Below are 17,459 nucleotides of genomic sequence, written 5' to 3' on the forward strand. Positions count from 1 at the left end.
AATAAACATCCTTTTTTGAAGTTATCCAGACTCAGTCGTTCAATATCTATAGGACAGCTTATAGGGATTTGCAGTTCGCCCGGATAAAGGACAGCACGTTTCAGTTTTATAGTTTTTTATTGTCCGGCGGACGGCACAGTTTTGAGGTAGATCAGCAGTTTTTCCGCTTGAGCTAGCTTGCACAGCCTATAGTTTTTTATAGTTTAGGAAGTTTAGTATAGGCCGCGGCTTTTCCGCCTGAGCTCAGTCTGCATACCTAAAGACTCTACCAGCGTCTGAGGCAGTGGAGCCCGCTCTCAGACCTGAAGGAGTCAAATAGTGGGGCTCTATTTTCTTGCTATTTGGCTCGCGTGTGCGCACGTGGCCCAGTGGCTTTCTGGGTTTGCACAGGCTGTGCAGTTCCCAGCAACGTCCAGGGCTCCCTCGGCGGTAGACCTCGAGCCGCGGAGCACCAGCGACAGTTCTTTGGCTGGCTCTGAGGCGTGAAGCCCACCAGAACCAGGCTAGAACCTGGACAGGCCTGGCAACGCTGCTGCGAGTTCGGCCGGAGCACTCGGCCGGCTTCGACCTGCCTCATGGTCTGGCGGTGGTGACCTGCCTCATCGTCCTGCGGTGGTGACCTGCCTCCTGGTCCGGCGGTGGTGACCTGCCTCATCGTCCTGCGGTGGTGACCTGCCTCATCGTCCTGCGGTGGTGACCTGCCTCATCGTCCTGCGGTGGTGACCTGCCTCATTGACCTGCGGCGGTGACCTGCCTCATCGTCCTGCGGTGGTGACCTGCCTCATCGTCCTGCGGTGGTGACCTGCCTCATCGTCCCGCGGTGGTGACCTGCCTCATCGTCCTGCGGTGGTGACCTGCCTCATCGACCTGCGGTGGTGACCTCCCTTCACAGCGGGGAGGAGGCGTCTCTTCTCTCCTCCTTTCCAAAGCCAGCCTCGGTGCTCCTTCGGCGGCAGGCCTTGAGCCGCAGAGCACGAGGTGCTTGAAAATTTGGCGAAGTCGCCATTTTGGCAGTTTACGTCACTCGGGCAAGGGAGGTATCAAGTGGCAAGTTGCTGTCAGTTGACATTTTGCAGCTTGCCCACCAAAATCTGGCGCCAAAGGTCACAATCTTTGTAAAGTATAGTTACTTAGTGATATATATTGCTATGGTTAAGTGCTGTGAATTGTATTATATATTGAATTTGCTTTTATTGTAAATTTACTTGCAGGTATATTGCATTTGCCTTTGTTGTAAATTTACTCGCTATTAAGAATACATAATGTCTATGCAATTTCAAGATGATACAGATGGCGTACCTCCTTCTGAGGCTGAAAGTAGGAATGAAAGGCCCCAAAGGATAAAGCACCCTTCAGCCAAGATGCTAGCCCATCTAATAGATGAAAAGGAGCTCCTCCATGTGAGGTTAGGTTCGGCATGGGAGCGAATTGTAACATTAATGGACAGAATAGAGAGCTTGGGTATCACAAGGGTGCCAGCCATATTACAGACAGACCTCGAAGAAGCCTTCGGTATTTGGAGGGGTTTGGTGTCTAAGATAGTCCAGGTCCTCGAGCGCATTAACGCCAAGGATTCAGAGTTAGAAATAGTGAGTGTCTTAGCTGACACTAATGAGAAAGAAAATAAGGTGAGGGCAATTCTAGATGCCTTGGAATTTAGTTCTCCATCTGTTAATCTAAGGTCTGAGCCAAAAGGAAATCAGTCTTCCTTAAGCAGCCATGAGACCAATCTTTTAAAATCACCTGCTGTGGCACTTAGTCTTAAGTCCAACCGCTCTAGCCAGGTATCTAAACTAAGGGAGTGTGCATCATCTAAACATAGCCACTCTAGCAAGTCTTCTGCTGCTGGGAGTGCCATCTCTTCCCTAGCTGCCTTGCACATTAAGGAGGCTGCACGTCTAGAGCTAAAGAGCAAGGTAGCGGGGGCGGAGGCTGATGCTAAGGCAGCTGATCTCACCCTTCCCTTTAAAGAAGAAGAGCAACGACTGCAAATAGAACAGGCCCGTAGACAAAGCGAAATGCAAATAGAACAGGCCCGTAGACAAAGCGAAATGCAAATGGAACAGGCCCAAAGACAAAGCGAAATGCAAATAGAACAGGCTCGTATAGAGATGCTTAGAATAAAGATGGATGCCGCAGCCAAAAGGGTAAGGGCTGAGACTTTGGCCAAGGCCCTAATTGAGCCACTCACAGAAGAAAATGTAAGCCAGTTACCAATACAGGACCCTTCTTCCAAGGTGCTTGTGCATCTTAATAGCTTAAACAGCCAGTTTTCGGATGAGGAACAGGAAGACTTCTCTCCTTACCCAGAGCAGGGCCCCAAAGTCACGTTTGAGTTTCCTGCAGAGCAGAGCGTCATAGCGGGGAGCTCACCCTTGCTCGAGCTACCTGTGCCTCCTGCTAAAACCCTAGGTCAGTCAATCAGGGCCTCAAGGCCGAGCGCTAGTTGGCCCCTACAGACAGCTGCACAGGGAACCATCGATTCGTCAGTGGTCGATGTCATCCCTCCAAGAGGCCAAAGGTTGACGCAAGGTACACGGTGGGAGTCCACTCCACAACAGCAAACTCCTCAATTGTTCCCTTCGACGCCAGAGTCCCAGCTTGTCTCCATCATCAGAAGCCCCAGAAGAGATCTTAAGGACAAGGGTGTCGAAAAGTTTTCGGACAAGCCTGAGGAATTTCTTCTCTGGAAGGCCACCTTCCAGAGAGCAATCAGAGACTTAAAGTTATTGCCGGAGGAAGAACTGACTCTTCTGGCTGCATGGTTGGGCCCAGCCTCATCCTCACAAGTTAAGAAGATCTACGCAGCCCACGTAGCCGATCCCGACAAAGCCCTGGAAAAGGCCTGGGCCAGGTTGCAGCAGAGGTATGGGGCCAGCACAGAGATTGAAGCATCTCTTATGGACAAGCTCCAAAGGTTCCCAGCTTTAAAACTCAAAGACTTCAAACTCTTGTGGGACCTCAGCGATCTCCTTACGGAATTAGAGTCGGCCAAGGAGAATCCAGAACTGCCCGGTTTGAAGTGCCTCGATCAGCACCTGTCCCAGAGGCAGATCTTGACCAAGCTGCCCTTCACTTTGCAAGAACGCTGGGGACAGGAGGTCTTCAACTACAAGGAGGCCCACTCCCAGGCATACCCTCCATTTTCTCATTTGGTCCAGTTCATCACCAGGGCAGCCAGAGAAAGGAATGATCCGCAGACGGGCCTCCCCACCTTATACCAAGGGACCCAGCCAGAGAAGGCACCTGAAGTGGACAAGAAACCACCTAGAGAGGCCAATAGACCTGTCAGCGTAAAGGCAGTCGAAACTCAACACAAGACTGATGAACCCAGGTCGGAGGTAAAAGAGTTGCTTTGCCCTATTCACCAAAAGCCTCACAGCTTGGCCAACTGCAGGGAGTTTAGTAGAAAGACATACAAAGAAAGGCAACAGCTAGTTCAAAAGCAGGGAATCTGCTTTAGATGCTGCGGAGCAACTCCACACTTTGCATCCAACTGCAAAGAAAACATCAAGTGTGAGAAATGCAACAGCCTCAAGCATTGCACCGCAATGCACAACTCCAATATCATCTCCCACCCCAAAGAGAACGCTTCACCAAAAGAAAAGTCAGCAGTCGAAGACACCGACAAGCCAGCCGCACCAGAGATGCAGGTGGAAGTTTCAGCAGTCGCCTGTACAGAGCTGTGTTCTGACTCGCACCAGTACAGAGTTTGTCATCCTATCTGCCTAGCGGATGTATATCCAGCCAAGAGCCCTTGGCTTAGAAAGAGACTCTATGTGGCCCTGGATTCACAGAGCGACGCCTCCCTGGCTACTCCAGAGTTCTTCCGCATGTTTGACCTTAAAACCAAGATGGTCGACTACACTATGACTACGTGTGCAGGAAAAAAGAAGTTGCAGGGTCGCATAGCATCTGGCTTTGTTGTCTCCTCTTGCGACCAGAAGAGACAGTTCAAGTTGCCAGACCTGATTGAGTGTTCCTCCATCCCTCGGAACAAAAAACAAATTGTAACTAGAGAAGTTGTGGAGGCTCATCCACATTTGCGACGGTTAAAGAATGCTATACCAGCCTTTCGGCCAGATGTGGACATTGCCCTTTTGCTTGGCTCGGACTGCCCGAGCTTGTTCTGTGTGAACGACCAAGTTAAAGGACCTCCAGGTGCACCTATCGCACAACAATTGCCATTAGGCTGGACAGTCATAGGCCCAGTGTGCATAAACAAGATGCACCCACCATCGTCGTTGGACTCCAATCAAGCACAGGTGCTTAAAGGTGGACGTCCTACACTTGTGCGCAGTTGCCTAAGTCATATCTCAGTCTACTGCCAAGCAATAACTCCAGAGTATTCCTCCATCTTCAAAGTCTCTGAGAGAGACGAAGCCACAGCGCTCTCGAAAGATGAGCAAAGGTTTTCGGACATTATGAATGCTCAAGTCTCACGAAGTGCAGAGGTGAAAGCCTGCAAATCAACCACAGAAATCAAGATGGGCCAAAGATCTTACCTGGAACTACACCGCTTTGAGCATTTTTTAGAGTGGCGCAGTCCTCTTAGAGCAGTTGCTAGGCTTATACATCGCTTAGTCTGCAAAGATAGTCAGCCTTTGCAAGTTCAGGACATACTAAAGGCTAAGGGAGTAATACTCAGGTCAGTTCAGAGGCATGAGTTTAGTCAAGAAACAGCCAGGTTAGAACAAGGGCTTAACACCCCCAGCCGGAGTTTCTTGCGTGAGCTGAACCCATTTCTGGATAAAGAGGGCATTTTAAGAGTGGGAGGAAGGTTAGCCAAGGCTAAACTCAAGGTGTGCGTAAAAAACCCCATCATCATACCCCCTAATAGTCACACTGCATTGCTGCTCGTTCGGCATCACCATGAAAGGATCCATCATCAGGGTAGAACTCTAACTGAGGCAGCCCTTAGAAATGAAGGTCTGTGGGTAGTTAATGCCAAAAGGTTGGTCAACAGTTGTATTTTCAAATGTGTCAAATGTCGGCGACTCAGACGAAACTGTCAAAGTCAGTTGATGGCAGAACTACCTCAGGACAGGACTTTGACAGACCCCCCCTTTTCCCATGTGGGAATCGATGTGTTTGGTCCTTGGGAGGTTGTCACTAGGAAAACCAGGGGTGGTGTTGTAAATAACAAAAGATGTGCGGTTTTGTTTACTTGTTTGTCAGTACGAGCTGTCCATATAGAGGTTGCAGAGGGAATGGACACTTCATCATTCATAAACGCATTGAAAAGGTTCATAGCCCTCAGAGGGCCAATTAAGTCAATTTGGTCGGACTGTGGCACCAATTTTGCATGTGCAGACCTTAGCCAACCACTTCTGGAAGAGGTGGAAGGCCGAATACTTAAGCCAGCTTCCAACCAGAAGACTCTGGCAAACCCCAAAGGACAATGCCAAGGTGGGAAACCTTGTGTTGCCAAAGGACAAAGACTTGCCCCGCTATGCCTGGCCTATGGGCATTATACTAAAGACCTTTCCTTGCCCTGACGGTAAGGTTAGAAAAGTTCAAGTAAAGACTCATAGTAAGGACAAAATGTCTGTCCTGGACAGACCAATTAGTGACCTCGTGTTGCTTATTGGAGATGTTTAAAGTTTTATACTGTTGTATTGTTGTGTATACAAAGGTGTTTGTATGTTTTTGATTGGTAAATTCCCACATCCTGGGAATTTAGCGGGGAGTGTTCCGTCCCCCAGGACGATGGTTTGCCTTACCTATTGGTCGTTTGTTTGTTTTCCCTCCTTTGCATTTTGTTTGAGCCTCTGGCTGCAAAAGCCTAGGAAAAGTGGCTTGGAATCTGCAAGAGCTGGCTGCAGTTTTCTTTGCAGTGATTGGTCAAAGAGTGCAACATCTTAGGACCGCCCTTTTTACCAGGGTCTAGTCTCCATTTTAGAGTTTCATTCTGGCTATAGTCTTCCAACGTGCTGGAGCTGTGCAAGGCTAACTGGGACAAATCATCCTCAAAACCAGGCCAATCTAAGCCTATCCAAATTAGATAAGTATTGAATTATATTGATCTGGAATAGGAAATCTAGTTAGAGGAGCTGAGTTATTCCATCGCTTCTAGAACTAATCTTTGCTGTAAAGATAGGGAAGGAAAGAGTTTCTCCTTCTAATATAGGCAGCGTGATTAGGGTATAGTGGTTTTATAATCACTTTTGCCTTCTGGAACCAGGGATAATTCTGTGACTAAAACCTATAGAAATTTGTTTCATTTTCTGCAACTTTAAGATCTGTGCCAGGTTTACAACCTTGTATGAATAAACATCCTTTTTTGAAGTTATCCAGACTCAGTCGTTCAATATCTATAGGACAGCTTATAGGGATTTGCAGTTCGCCCGGATAAAGGACAGCACGTTTCAGTTTTATAGTTTTTTATTGTCCGGCGGACGGCACAAAGAAAAAAGGCAAAAGAAATAATGGAAGCAGTTGTACGAGCTTTCTCGTAAAGCAGAAACCTCTCCCTTTGCATTTCTGGAGGCTATAGGCCATAGCCGCATTTAACCATACCCATATTGCCTAAATACCCTAAAGGTGCCAGATCTTCTCTGATCTTGTTAGCTAAGCAAGGTCAGTTCTGATGAATACTCGGATAGGAATCCACCAACAAATCCCAGGTGCTGCAGCATGTATTTCAGAGTCAAAGCACTTCTGAGTATTCCTTGCCTAAGAAAACCTTCTGAAATTCATGGGGTTGCCATAAGTTGACAGGCGTACATACATATATACATCACCTTTGTGAGAGCTGTATATTTAGCCTCTTATCAATGAAGTTCACCTGTCTGTACTTTGCATTCATTTTTTTTTTGCTTCCACATTAATCAAAAGTCTAAGCCAATGGATTATTGAGAGATGCTGCTTCTGAGAAAGGTGTCTGTACTTTTTGCAAGCCTCTATGAAATTGATGTATCACATGAGGTCATGTTTAGAACTATATGCATAATAGGTTCATTCTGCCAGGAAGCTGATTTTCTCACACGGCCAAAGAACAGGACTGCTATCTTTGTTTCTACGTCTTCTCCTGAGACTTTAGCAGAAGCTTTGTGTACAGAAATAAAACAGGTATTTTCCATGTCTTATGGATTGAATAGGGAAGGTACATATTCAAGTCAGAAGTGCCAAAAGGAAGTAGAGCAGATACACACAACTTTCCACTTCCTTATAACATGCAAACAATGAACATATTCAGTATTATCTGCAGTTGTAGAAAGAAGAAGCATAAGCATTTTAAAACACAGGTAGGAACCTTTTATCATTTCCTAATGCAAACCTCTGAAGAACAGAACACTCAGTTTTTCTTCCTCTTGGCCTACCATGTCTTAATTTTTTTTCTTGTTCAGTTTATAAGGATGTGAAAGAATAAAAATATCCCCAGGAAAGGTAACATACGCTGGCCTTATTATTTGCATTTTTTAAATAAAAAAGACAATCCAAATAGCTCACAACAAAAAACAGCTAATTTTATTATTAGACAACCAAATATGGGTTACAGCCAAAAGAAAAATCAATAATTACCGATTGAGGAAACAGTTAAATTCGCAAGATTTTTGTAAAAAATCTTATCAAAAATTTAAAACTGCAATATGCAAATACAATCTTTACAGACAGATTTACTGAATTCACATTTCCTATAAGAAATTTATTATCATGAGCAATTCTGAGTTGGACTACATTCACAGCAAATTTGGATACATTAACTGGGACCAATTCAATTGAACTAGATGATGTGATGTTCATGTCATTAAGATTAGCTAAAGGCTCTAAGCATCCTGCCAAGTATTTATCTTGGAATTTCATATAAGGTACAATGCAGTATATAAACTACAATGTCCTCAACCACTTTGTTTCTACAAGTGAAAAGCCATTGTTTGCTAGGATAATCCCAATGGAAATATCAATGTAAAAACAAAATCAAATCAATAATGATGACGCAGATGGACAGTAGTTCAAAAACTGCCAACAAATTGCAAAAAGCATTAGAGGTTTCAAGTATCCTGAGAGTCCATAGACTCTTTACCAGCTCTAGGTAATTTTCAAGTGTAAGCAAGGAGTATTTTTGGTGCTGTGATGACTCATGGGCCATGTAGTCCCGTTCCTAACACTGTTGTGACAGATGAAGAGGAAAACTTCGGTTTCCCACCGTTTCAGCCAGAATTGGAGCTTTTCCAGCCAGAATTGGAGCCCTTGCACCTGCAGGAGACTTGCCTTCCAGAAGTCTGCCAAACAAGCCTTGAGCCGAAATCTCCCCCATTTTCTCGCCGCGATTATTATAAACAACAGAAAGGCGCTCAGGAGGCTTCTCGCAGGAGCGCTAGGATTGCTGCCAGGCATTCAGATGATTAAGCCTGCTTCCCATGGGAAACTTTAGGGAGTCATGCATCTGGACACAGAGAATGGCTTTCGGTTCTGGTTCCCCAGAGAATTGTTCTTTGGCGGGGAAACGAGACCCTATTTAGGTGTTTTGCCCACGTAGGAATCTTGCGGAGTCAATTCGTCAGCTTCGGGAGTAGGTTGTGTGTGGACTTCGCTACTCCCGCGTCCAAGCCCTTTGTTCCCGTTTCCAGCCTCGCCTTGCTTCCCAGGACCTTGTCTTGCTCCACGGACCTTGCCTTGCTTCCCGGACCTCGCCACGAATTTACCACGGATCCTGTTCTTGCTCCTCGTTTCTTGTTGCCTTGAAATAAGCCTAGTGTTCCAAGAATCAAGTTCTGCTTCCTAGCCTTGCTTAAGTTTCATGGACTAAAGGACCTTGTCATCTCCCCTCACTTTGCTTGGCAAAGTGAGTGTTTCGATTACTGGATTACAACTTTGGACCTTAATATCGCATATTGGACATTGTTTCTTTGGACTAATTTTGACCTTTCCTGAAAGGTCTACTTCTGGACTAATTTCTACACTTGCTTTTATTAACTTTATATATTTCTACAATAAAGATATTAGATAGATTCTGGCCTCTGTGTTTGGTTATTGGTGCTCTGCAGCCTGGGTCCTGACAGGTGCCCCCCCTCCCCAACCAAGTTCTCCTTTGCTCTCCCCCCCCCCTCCTGGCTTTGGAAGTATAATGTTTTCTTTTGTACTGCTCTTTGTAAGAGCTTAGGGTTTTATTATGCTTTAGAAAGTAGCATATTCTTACTACATCTGTGGTTATTAAGTTATGGCCAAGTTATGGGGGAAAGCGAAGGAGCACTCATCCCCGCAGCGTGGGAAAACAACAGAAGCGGCTGTGACTCCCTCACCCTCCCACCATCCCTCCAAAGCTGGGAGGGGGGGAGAACGAAGGAGCACCCATCCCCGTGCTGTGAGGCCACGGCATGGGAAAACAACAGAAGCGGCTGCGGGGCCTCACAGTGCGGGGATGAGTACTCCTTCGCTCTTTGCCCCCCCCCTCCCGGCTTTGGAGGGGTGGTGGAAGGGCGAGGGAGCCGCAGGCGCTTCTGTTGTTTTCCTGGCTTTGGTGCTCTTTCACTCTTTCCCCTCCCGGCTTTGGAGGAGCGGTGGGAGGGCGAGGAAGCCCAGCAGAGAGAGAAGCGGAGGCAAGCAGGCCGGCTTGGAGGCAGGCTAATCGCGCTCTCGGAGGCGCCTCAACTGTGCCCCCTAAAGGATTGTGCCTTCCGCAATTGCATAGTTTGTGTATAGCTTGAGCCGCCCCTGTCAATAGAGGTAATAAACATATACTGATTTATGTGTATAAATATAAGATGCACAGTAAATAGGAAAACAATATGTCATACCTTATTGGGGAAGATCAATCATGAAAATCATGTGCCTTTTCAACCTGCTGTCAATGTAATAATAATAAACGTTGTGTTGTCGAAGGTTTCATGGCTGGAATCACTGGGTTACTGTGAACTTTCTGGGCTGTATATAAATTCAGCCCAGAAAACTCACAGCAACCCAATAACAAATATTATTTGTATTCCTCCCTATCTCTCTGAGAGGACTCACAGGGGATGTACGAACTCAGATGGATATTTTCAAAGTCTCTTTTTCCCATTTTAATGTAAAACCCAACTTGAACTGGACAACCTTTCAACTAGAGGACTGTTCAAACAACTTTGTAAATAGAGGATTGTAAAACATAGGGCACATGGCCTAAGAGAATGCATCTCCCAAAAGAGTATTTAACACCTAGCACCAAGAAGGCATTGTTCTCTTCCTGCTCCCTTTTTCTTCCTCCTCCTTCTCCTTCAGCATGCACAATTCATCTCAGAAATGGGATAAAACAGGAGAGTAAGGTGTCTGAAACAAGCATGTTCATATATTTGAAGACCTCACCTCACACCCCAACTAAAATATTTTTTCTTGATCTCCTGGTTTATAGGCCTGTTTCTGGGGTCATCTGGGGCACTGATTCAGGAAATTGCATTGGATAGACTGCATCAGCTCTAATGTTTTAGATATGACATTGGTTATCATGATTTTCTATGGGTGAGCAGATGCACTGGTATATGGCTTCTGTATCTCAAAAACTAGGGCTGATAGGGGAAAACTGGTATGAATTTTGGAATCAGCAGGTCAGATATACCCAGAAACAAGCCTAATATTTGAGGCACGAAAATGTGTGTTGGCCAGTGTTATCTGACAGGTTTTTTTGTTTTGTTATTGCTTTGCATTTTAACAGGGCAAGTGTTTGTACAGATTAAAGATCTGATAGAAGAAGCATATAAAGTTTACTGTTACCAAAATGATGATGCCCATGTCCTGCTGGAATCTTATGAAAAAGATGAAGAGCTGAAACAACATATAAGAGATTGTCTCCAGTCCTTAAAGTAAGAACCATTCAAATGACTGTTTTTGGATCATTTGTTCATTGCCTGCCATTAAAGTGCTATTAGGGCTGTCAGTAAAATATCTCCAATGAATCCAGGATTTTATGCTGTTTACCTGGAATGCAGTCTAGGTTGCTTTTCTAAAAATATGAATAGTGTATTCTTTTTTTGTCTTTAGATCTGAAATGGGGAGGGGGACTACATGATGCCATCAGAATAGGCTTTATTGTTTTTCCTCCTAACCCCAAGTGTTTCATTTTTCTAACATTCCCAATATATCTATATCTGTTTTAAATTATCATGGTGATAAAATACTACTTAATTCCTTTATGGCACATAAATATATTGGAGCTTTTCCTTCCACTCTCTTCTGCTAAAGTCTATTTCATTATGGTCTTCACTATTACATATTCCTTTTTTTAAGAACTATTATTAGCAAGTTGCTTCATTGTGAATGTGATTTACACGTTTGGTGTTATCTTATGAGGAGTAATGCAAGGTAATTACTTTTTTTCTCACTGAACATTTCTTCCAAATCTTACTGGACTCTTTGGACATAACATTAAACCTCAGTTTAGTGTCCATCACCACAATTCCCCATCCAGGGCCAGAAGCGATGAAGAATGTAAGGGAGTTGTTGCTTTTTTAAAAGTTTATCCAGGGATTGATTAATCCTTGCCTTTCACCACTCTATTTATAGCAGGGAATTGTTCTTTTTTAATATAATAATTCAGGTAGAGTACTCACATTGACCCATGAATATGTTAACCCAGGGCTTTTTAAACTAGTAAAGGTAAAGGTTTTTCCCTGACATGAAGTCTAGTTGTTTCCGTCTCTGGGGGTTGGTGCTCATCTCCATTTCTAAGCCGAAGAGTCGGCATTGTCCGTAGACATTTCCAAGGTCATGTGGCTGGCATGACTGCATGGAGCGCCGTTACCTTCCCACCGGAGTGGTACCTATTGATCTACTCACATTGGCATGTTTTTGAACTGCTAGGTTGACAGAAGCGAGGGCTAACAGGGAGAGCTCATCCCACTCCCCTGATCTGAACCGCCAAACTTTTGGTCAGCAAGTTCAGCAGCTCAGTGGTTTAACCCACTGTGCCACCGGGGACTCCTTTTTTAAAGTAACATTTCTAAAATATACTTGAATATACATACTAGCTACTATAATGTCTTCCTGCAAAGGGACTTGCAAACTTTACACCAGACAGAGAAGGATTTGAGCATTGAAGGAATTCATTTATATTCTCAAATGGAGAACTACATTTTGTGGCCCTGCTTTTATCACTTTTCTTATTTCTGGCAGGCCAGGGCCATTGTGATGTGTGTGGCCTCATAAACCCAATCTGATAGTTTGCAGACTCTTCTTCTGACATCTGAAGACAACATGTGAAATATTCGACTCTAACATTTTCACTCCTCCATCACCACTTCCTCTATATACTGTACTTTCTGATGAAGAAATCTTTGGTTTCTAAAGCTTGCACATTAATCTTTCTGTCATTTTGATTGGCCTAGCTAATTACGGTAACATTCATTATCACAGCTCGGACACTTTGGAACACAGCTTTCTCCATAATACAAACACAACAAGGTGGGGTTCGTCTTAACTGTGATTTGTTGAAACAACTTGGCTTCTTGCAAATCATAGCTTCAGCAGCTGATTTGTTTGAACAAATTATGATTAAGATTAATTGTATATTGAATGTGAATGTAATATTGAATTGTGATACTTCCAGAAATGGAAGTAGACATTTCTGATCTATATGCAGTTGCACACAGCAACAGGGGTGATAAGAGGAGAAGCATACGAAACAGTGGCTTGTTATCTTCATAACACTAAAACATTATGTGCAAATGAGGACACCCATGCTTGGTGTAAGCAGATTTAGGACCAGGTTGTTAACATAGTATTTCTCAGGGGAATGCTAATAGCTCTGTATTTTTTCTTCTATTGGCAGAAAGATCTATGAAGAAGGGTAAGTACCATATTTCTTTATTATTTATTATATTCTTCTCTTTTCTCTTTATCTGAGGAGCTACATATATAGCCCACTATAGAGTTTGGAATTTATTCAAAAATTAAATGCCGTAGTCTTAGTTGTTACTTTAGGAAATTTATGAAGTATTAGCTCTACTCATTATTATTAAATGATTTTTAAAAAGAATTAAAATAGAAAAATGATCAGCTTCCACATGGCTGTTGCAAAAAGAAAGTTTTAGGAGTAAGAAAAATATTGATGTTTAAATGTTAGAATGAGTAGGCAGGATATGATAGTAGAGTCTCACTTATCCAAGACTCGCTTATCCAAGGATCTGGATTATCCAATGCATTTTTGTAGTCAATGTGTTCAATATATCATGATATTTTGGTGCTAAGTTCGTAAATACGGTAATTACAACATAACATTACTGCGTATTGAACTACTTTTTATGTCAGATTTGTTGTATAACATGATGTTTTGGTGCTTAATTTGTAAAATCATAACCTAATTTGATGTTTAATAGGCTTTTCCTTAATCCCTCCTTATTATCCAAGATATTCGCTTATCCAAGGTTCTGCCGGGCTATTTAGCTTGGATGAGTGAGACTCTACTGTATTCCATCAAGTAACTTGTTTCAGGTTATGTTGTTATTTGTAATTTGTTACATTCAGTTTCTCATTCCTCCCTATTATTATGTCCCCACAACAATCCTGTGAATTATTAAGAGAGTGTGTCTGAATTATTCAAAATTATCCAATGAACTGATTGTATATTTAAACCTTGGTCTTTCTGGTCAAAGTTTAACATCGCTTAAATTCTATCTATGCTTTAAAAATTGAAAGTAACATTTATTCATAGGCATTGGCAACGATCCATATTGCACAATGTGTTGTCAAAGGCTTTCATGGCAGGAATCACAGGGTTGTTGTGTGTTTTCCGGGCTGTATGGCCATGTTCCAGAAGTATTCTCTCCTGATGTTTCACCCACATCTATGGCAGGCATCCTCAGAGGTTGTGAGGTGGCCTCCTGGCAAACCGTCAGGAGAGAATACTTCTGGAACATGGCCATACAGCCCGGAAAACACACAACAACCCATATCGCACAATGTCATAAGCATCCATTGCAAGTCTGATTCCTACTTGTGATATATAAATCTCCTGCTATTGTTGGGAAAACCCATTTAATATCTGCAGATCATGCCATGTTCCTGTCACCTACCTCGTGCAGTGGGGCTGTTGCTCTTCTTCATCTTCGGCATTCCAGGTCTGAAATGATATTAGGAGTGAGGTGATACAGTGGCAATTTCCTAAAATGTCCAAAACAGAACAGATGTCCAAAGAGGTGGTTCCTGTATGGTTCCAGCAATAAAAAACAAGCTAGGATACTAATGGCTCCTCTGGTATGCTGTACTCCAGTGGTTCTCAACCTGTGTGTCCCCAGGTGTTTTTGCCTACAACTCCCAAAAATCCCAGCCAGTATACCACCTGTTAGGATTTCTCGGAGTTGAGGGCCAAAACATTTGGGGACCCAGAGGTTGAGAACCACTGCTATACTCAAAAGCAAGCACTTGGTGCTTGGAAAACTAGTGGCACTACCTCATGCTAGTGGCAAGCCTCCTTTCTCTTATGTAACTCAAATAATCAATTTTAGAAACAAATTAACCTCCAGGTTTTTTTATTTATATTTATTTATTTATAGTATTTATAGTATTTGTATCCCATTTTCTCTCTCTCCAGGAGCCCTAAAGCAGCTAACAAATACAATTGCACAATGTACAAATTATGACCTAAAGTATATAAACATTAAAATAGAATTAAATATAGGATTAATAAGTAATTAACACCAATAACATCATTAAAAACCTGTTGAATTACCCAAAACACAGCACCTTAGCATACTCACCAAGGTTTTTTGTGTAGGGGGTAGAGGCCCTTTGATTATTATACATTGCCAGACTGATATCCCACTGTTCAGCATAAAGAAAGAAGATGGAGTAAAATAATTAATATTGGATCAATTAAATCACATTTAAAATGGAAGACTGTGTGAATATATGTGAAAGTTGTGTTTGTCAGAGCAAAAAACTATTTGTGCTGTTGTACGTAAAGGAAAAAAAATAGATGTATGTGTGTAGGAACAACACAGATGTGCCACAAATTGCTTGTGCTGCATTTCTGCAAATTAATATGCACTTATCACCTTCAGAAATAGATGCCATAAACTGTGAGTTGCTCTCAGAATGTAAATTGGTCAATAATTCATAAGCAATTGCCTTTCAAAGGCCAGTTTCTGGGCAGTCCTGTTGTGACTGAGCAAGGGGGATATATGAAACTTTCCAGCTTCCCTGATCCAGGAACAATAATAACCTCTGTTATTTTTAATTTCACCCCACCAGAAATTGTAATGAGCACTTTAGCATGTAGATTCCTGCAGTGGTAGCACATGGCTGCAAGACGTTTCAGCTTAACACTAACCCTTTCTCTCTGCTCTGCATTCAGCCATAGCAGAGAGAGTATGTTAGTGATTAGCAGAATAAATGCCTCCATGTGATACCGTAAATTATTTGGATTCATTCATTCACACATGCACACACATGCATATACACACGGAGAGGCAGAAACAACCAAACCAGAAATCTTTTGAATATATTTTTAGATTTGTATTTTTACAGGGAAATGTCTCATACTTTATCATGAAGTAGCAGCTCCCCCAAGCTGTCAAACTGGCAAATTAATTCTATTCTCATGCAAAACATTGCTCCAAGGATGAATTGCCGCATCCTGAGTATTCTGCAACATTTCATCCCCAGTAAGATTGTTCCATACATTAATATAATGTGCCAGAAAACACAGTTGATGCGAGCTAAGGTGGGAAGGCAAAATAAGAACATTGATGATCCTAAGAATTCACCCACGCCATTGACATTTTCCTTGAGTTTCTAAATTTCAATGTAAAACTTATCTTGAACTTTTAGACATATAAATTAGAAGAGAGCTGGCAAAGTGATCAAGGGAATGCAAACACAGCAGACTAGATATTTGCAGTGTCTCATTTGGAGACTGGAGAAAAAATATAAGTAGTTGTTTAATTAATTGGCTTAGAAGGCCTGGGTGCACAAAAGGTTCTCTTTCTGTGGCTAATAAGATCACAGATGTGACACCATCAAAATCTCTGGGAAGAGTGTTCTAGAATTGGGGTGCTATTGCTATTGAAAAGCTCTTCTGTCTTGTAGACAACCCCCTTCATATAATTCAGTGATTCTCAACCTGTGGGTCCCCAGATGTTTTGGCCTTCAACTTCCAGAAATCTCAACAGCTGGTAAACTGGCTGGGATTTTTGGGAGTTGTAGGCAAAAACAACTGGGGACCCACAGGTTGAGAACCCAGCATCATTCTCTTCTCTGAGCTTTCCTGTCTTCTCATTATGTGGCCAAAGTACTTCACCTTTGCCTCTAATATCCACATTTTCTCCCTCTATTCACCAGTTATCAATCAGTCTGGTTGCCATAATCTTGGGGTTTTTTATGTTTAACTGTAACCCAGCTTTTCCACTTTCTTGATTCACCTTGGGTATAAGGCTCTTCAGCCCCTCCTCACTTTCAGCCATCAAAGTACTATCATCTATTTACCTAAGGTTGTTAATGTTTCTTCCAGTAATTTTAATGTACAGTATGACGTGTATATCTATGGGGAATATATTCTCAGACTTTGTGTGTATGTATGAAACTACGGATAATAGCAAAGCCTATTGAAATGAAGAACTTTCAGTCCACAAATACACCAGAGGGCTTAGAAAATGTTTAGAGGGGACTTTTTTTTAGGTATGGGTGAATGAAACCATGGGTACTGGTACTATGAAACCATATTATAATGTGTTGTCAAAGGCTTTCATGGTCGGGATCACAGGGTTGTTGTATGTATTCCGGGCTGTATGGCCATGTTCCAGAAGTATTCTTTCCTGATGTTTTGCCCACATCTATGGCAGACATCCTCAGAACCTCACAACCTCTGAGGATGCCTGCCATAGATGTGGGCGAAACGTCAGGAGAGAATACTTCTGGAACACTGCCATACAGCCTGGAATACATACAACAACCCCACATTATAATGTCTGCTTTAGTCCTGAATCTTTGTGAACAGAGGCACAGAATAAGTGCATGGAATACCCATAACTATATAAAGAAAGGATTTCAAAAGGTGTCTTGACAGGTTGGTTTTTTATGAACAGTCCATTTATATATTTTATTCCCATTCCATTTTGTGTCCTTGCCCTTCCATCAAATTGTAACATCTAGGGCAGAACTTCCCAAACATTTCATGTTGATGATATACTTTTTTAGACATGCATATTCCGAAACACAATAATTTACTTTTACCAGAAAACAGGAGGTTATACCAATGTTTATAAGAAATACTGACACATACATAAATTGTAATAATGAAATGTATGGGGATACAACATGTTTAATGAAAACCTTTCATTTATATTTTTAAAAATATATGAGCTATTCCTTATTTCACGTAAACTCAGAGGTTTCTCATTATGTTCATGTGACACACTGTTGGTTACCCATCATCTGCAAAAAAGAATGGGATGTTATTAGAATTAAGTCACATGCATTCATTTGAGCATAAAGGAGCAGCCATGGCTTGCAGTGAGATTAGAGTAGTGACTTTTGGCCTTAGAAAGTTG

At 42.6% G+C, this 17,459-nt stretch overlaps 1 protein-coding gene across 1 annotated transcript in view; it reads left to right on the plus strand.

The window, feature by feature from the left end:
• The window catches only part of arhgef38 (Rho guanine nucleotide exchange factor 38), a 61,165-nt gene that overhangs the window by 22,126 nt on the left and 21,580 nt on the right, over positions 1–17,459 (plus strand). The window contains exons 4-5 of the mRNA XM_008119198.3: positions 10,631–10,778; positions 12,743–12,760. Coding sequence (XP_008117405.2) covers positions 10,631–10,778; positions 12,743–12,760 — 166 coding nt within the window. The remainder of the gene's footprint in view (positions 1–10,630; positions 10,779–12,742; positions 12,761–17,459) is intronic.

The sequence above is a fragment of the Anolis carolinensis genome, chromosome 5, assembly GCF_035594765.1.
Source record: "Anolis carolinensis isolate JA03-04 chromosome 5, rAnoCar3.1.pri, whole genome shotgun sequence".
NCBI lineage: Eukaryota > Metazoa > Chordata > Lepidosauria > Squamata > Dactyloidae > Anolis > Anolis carolinensis.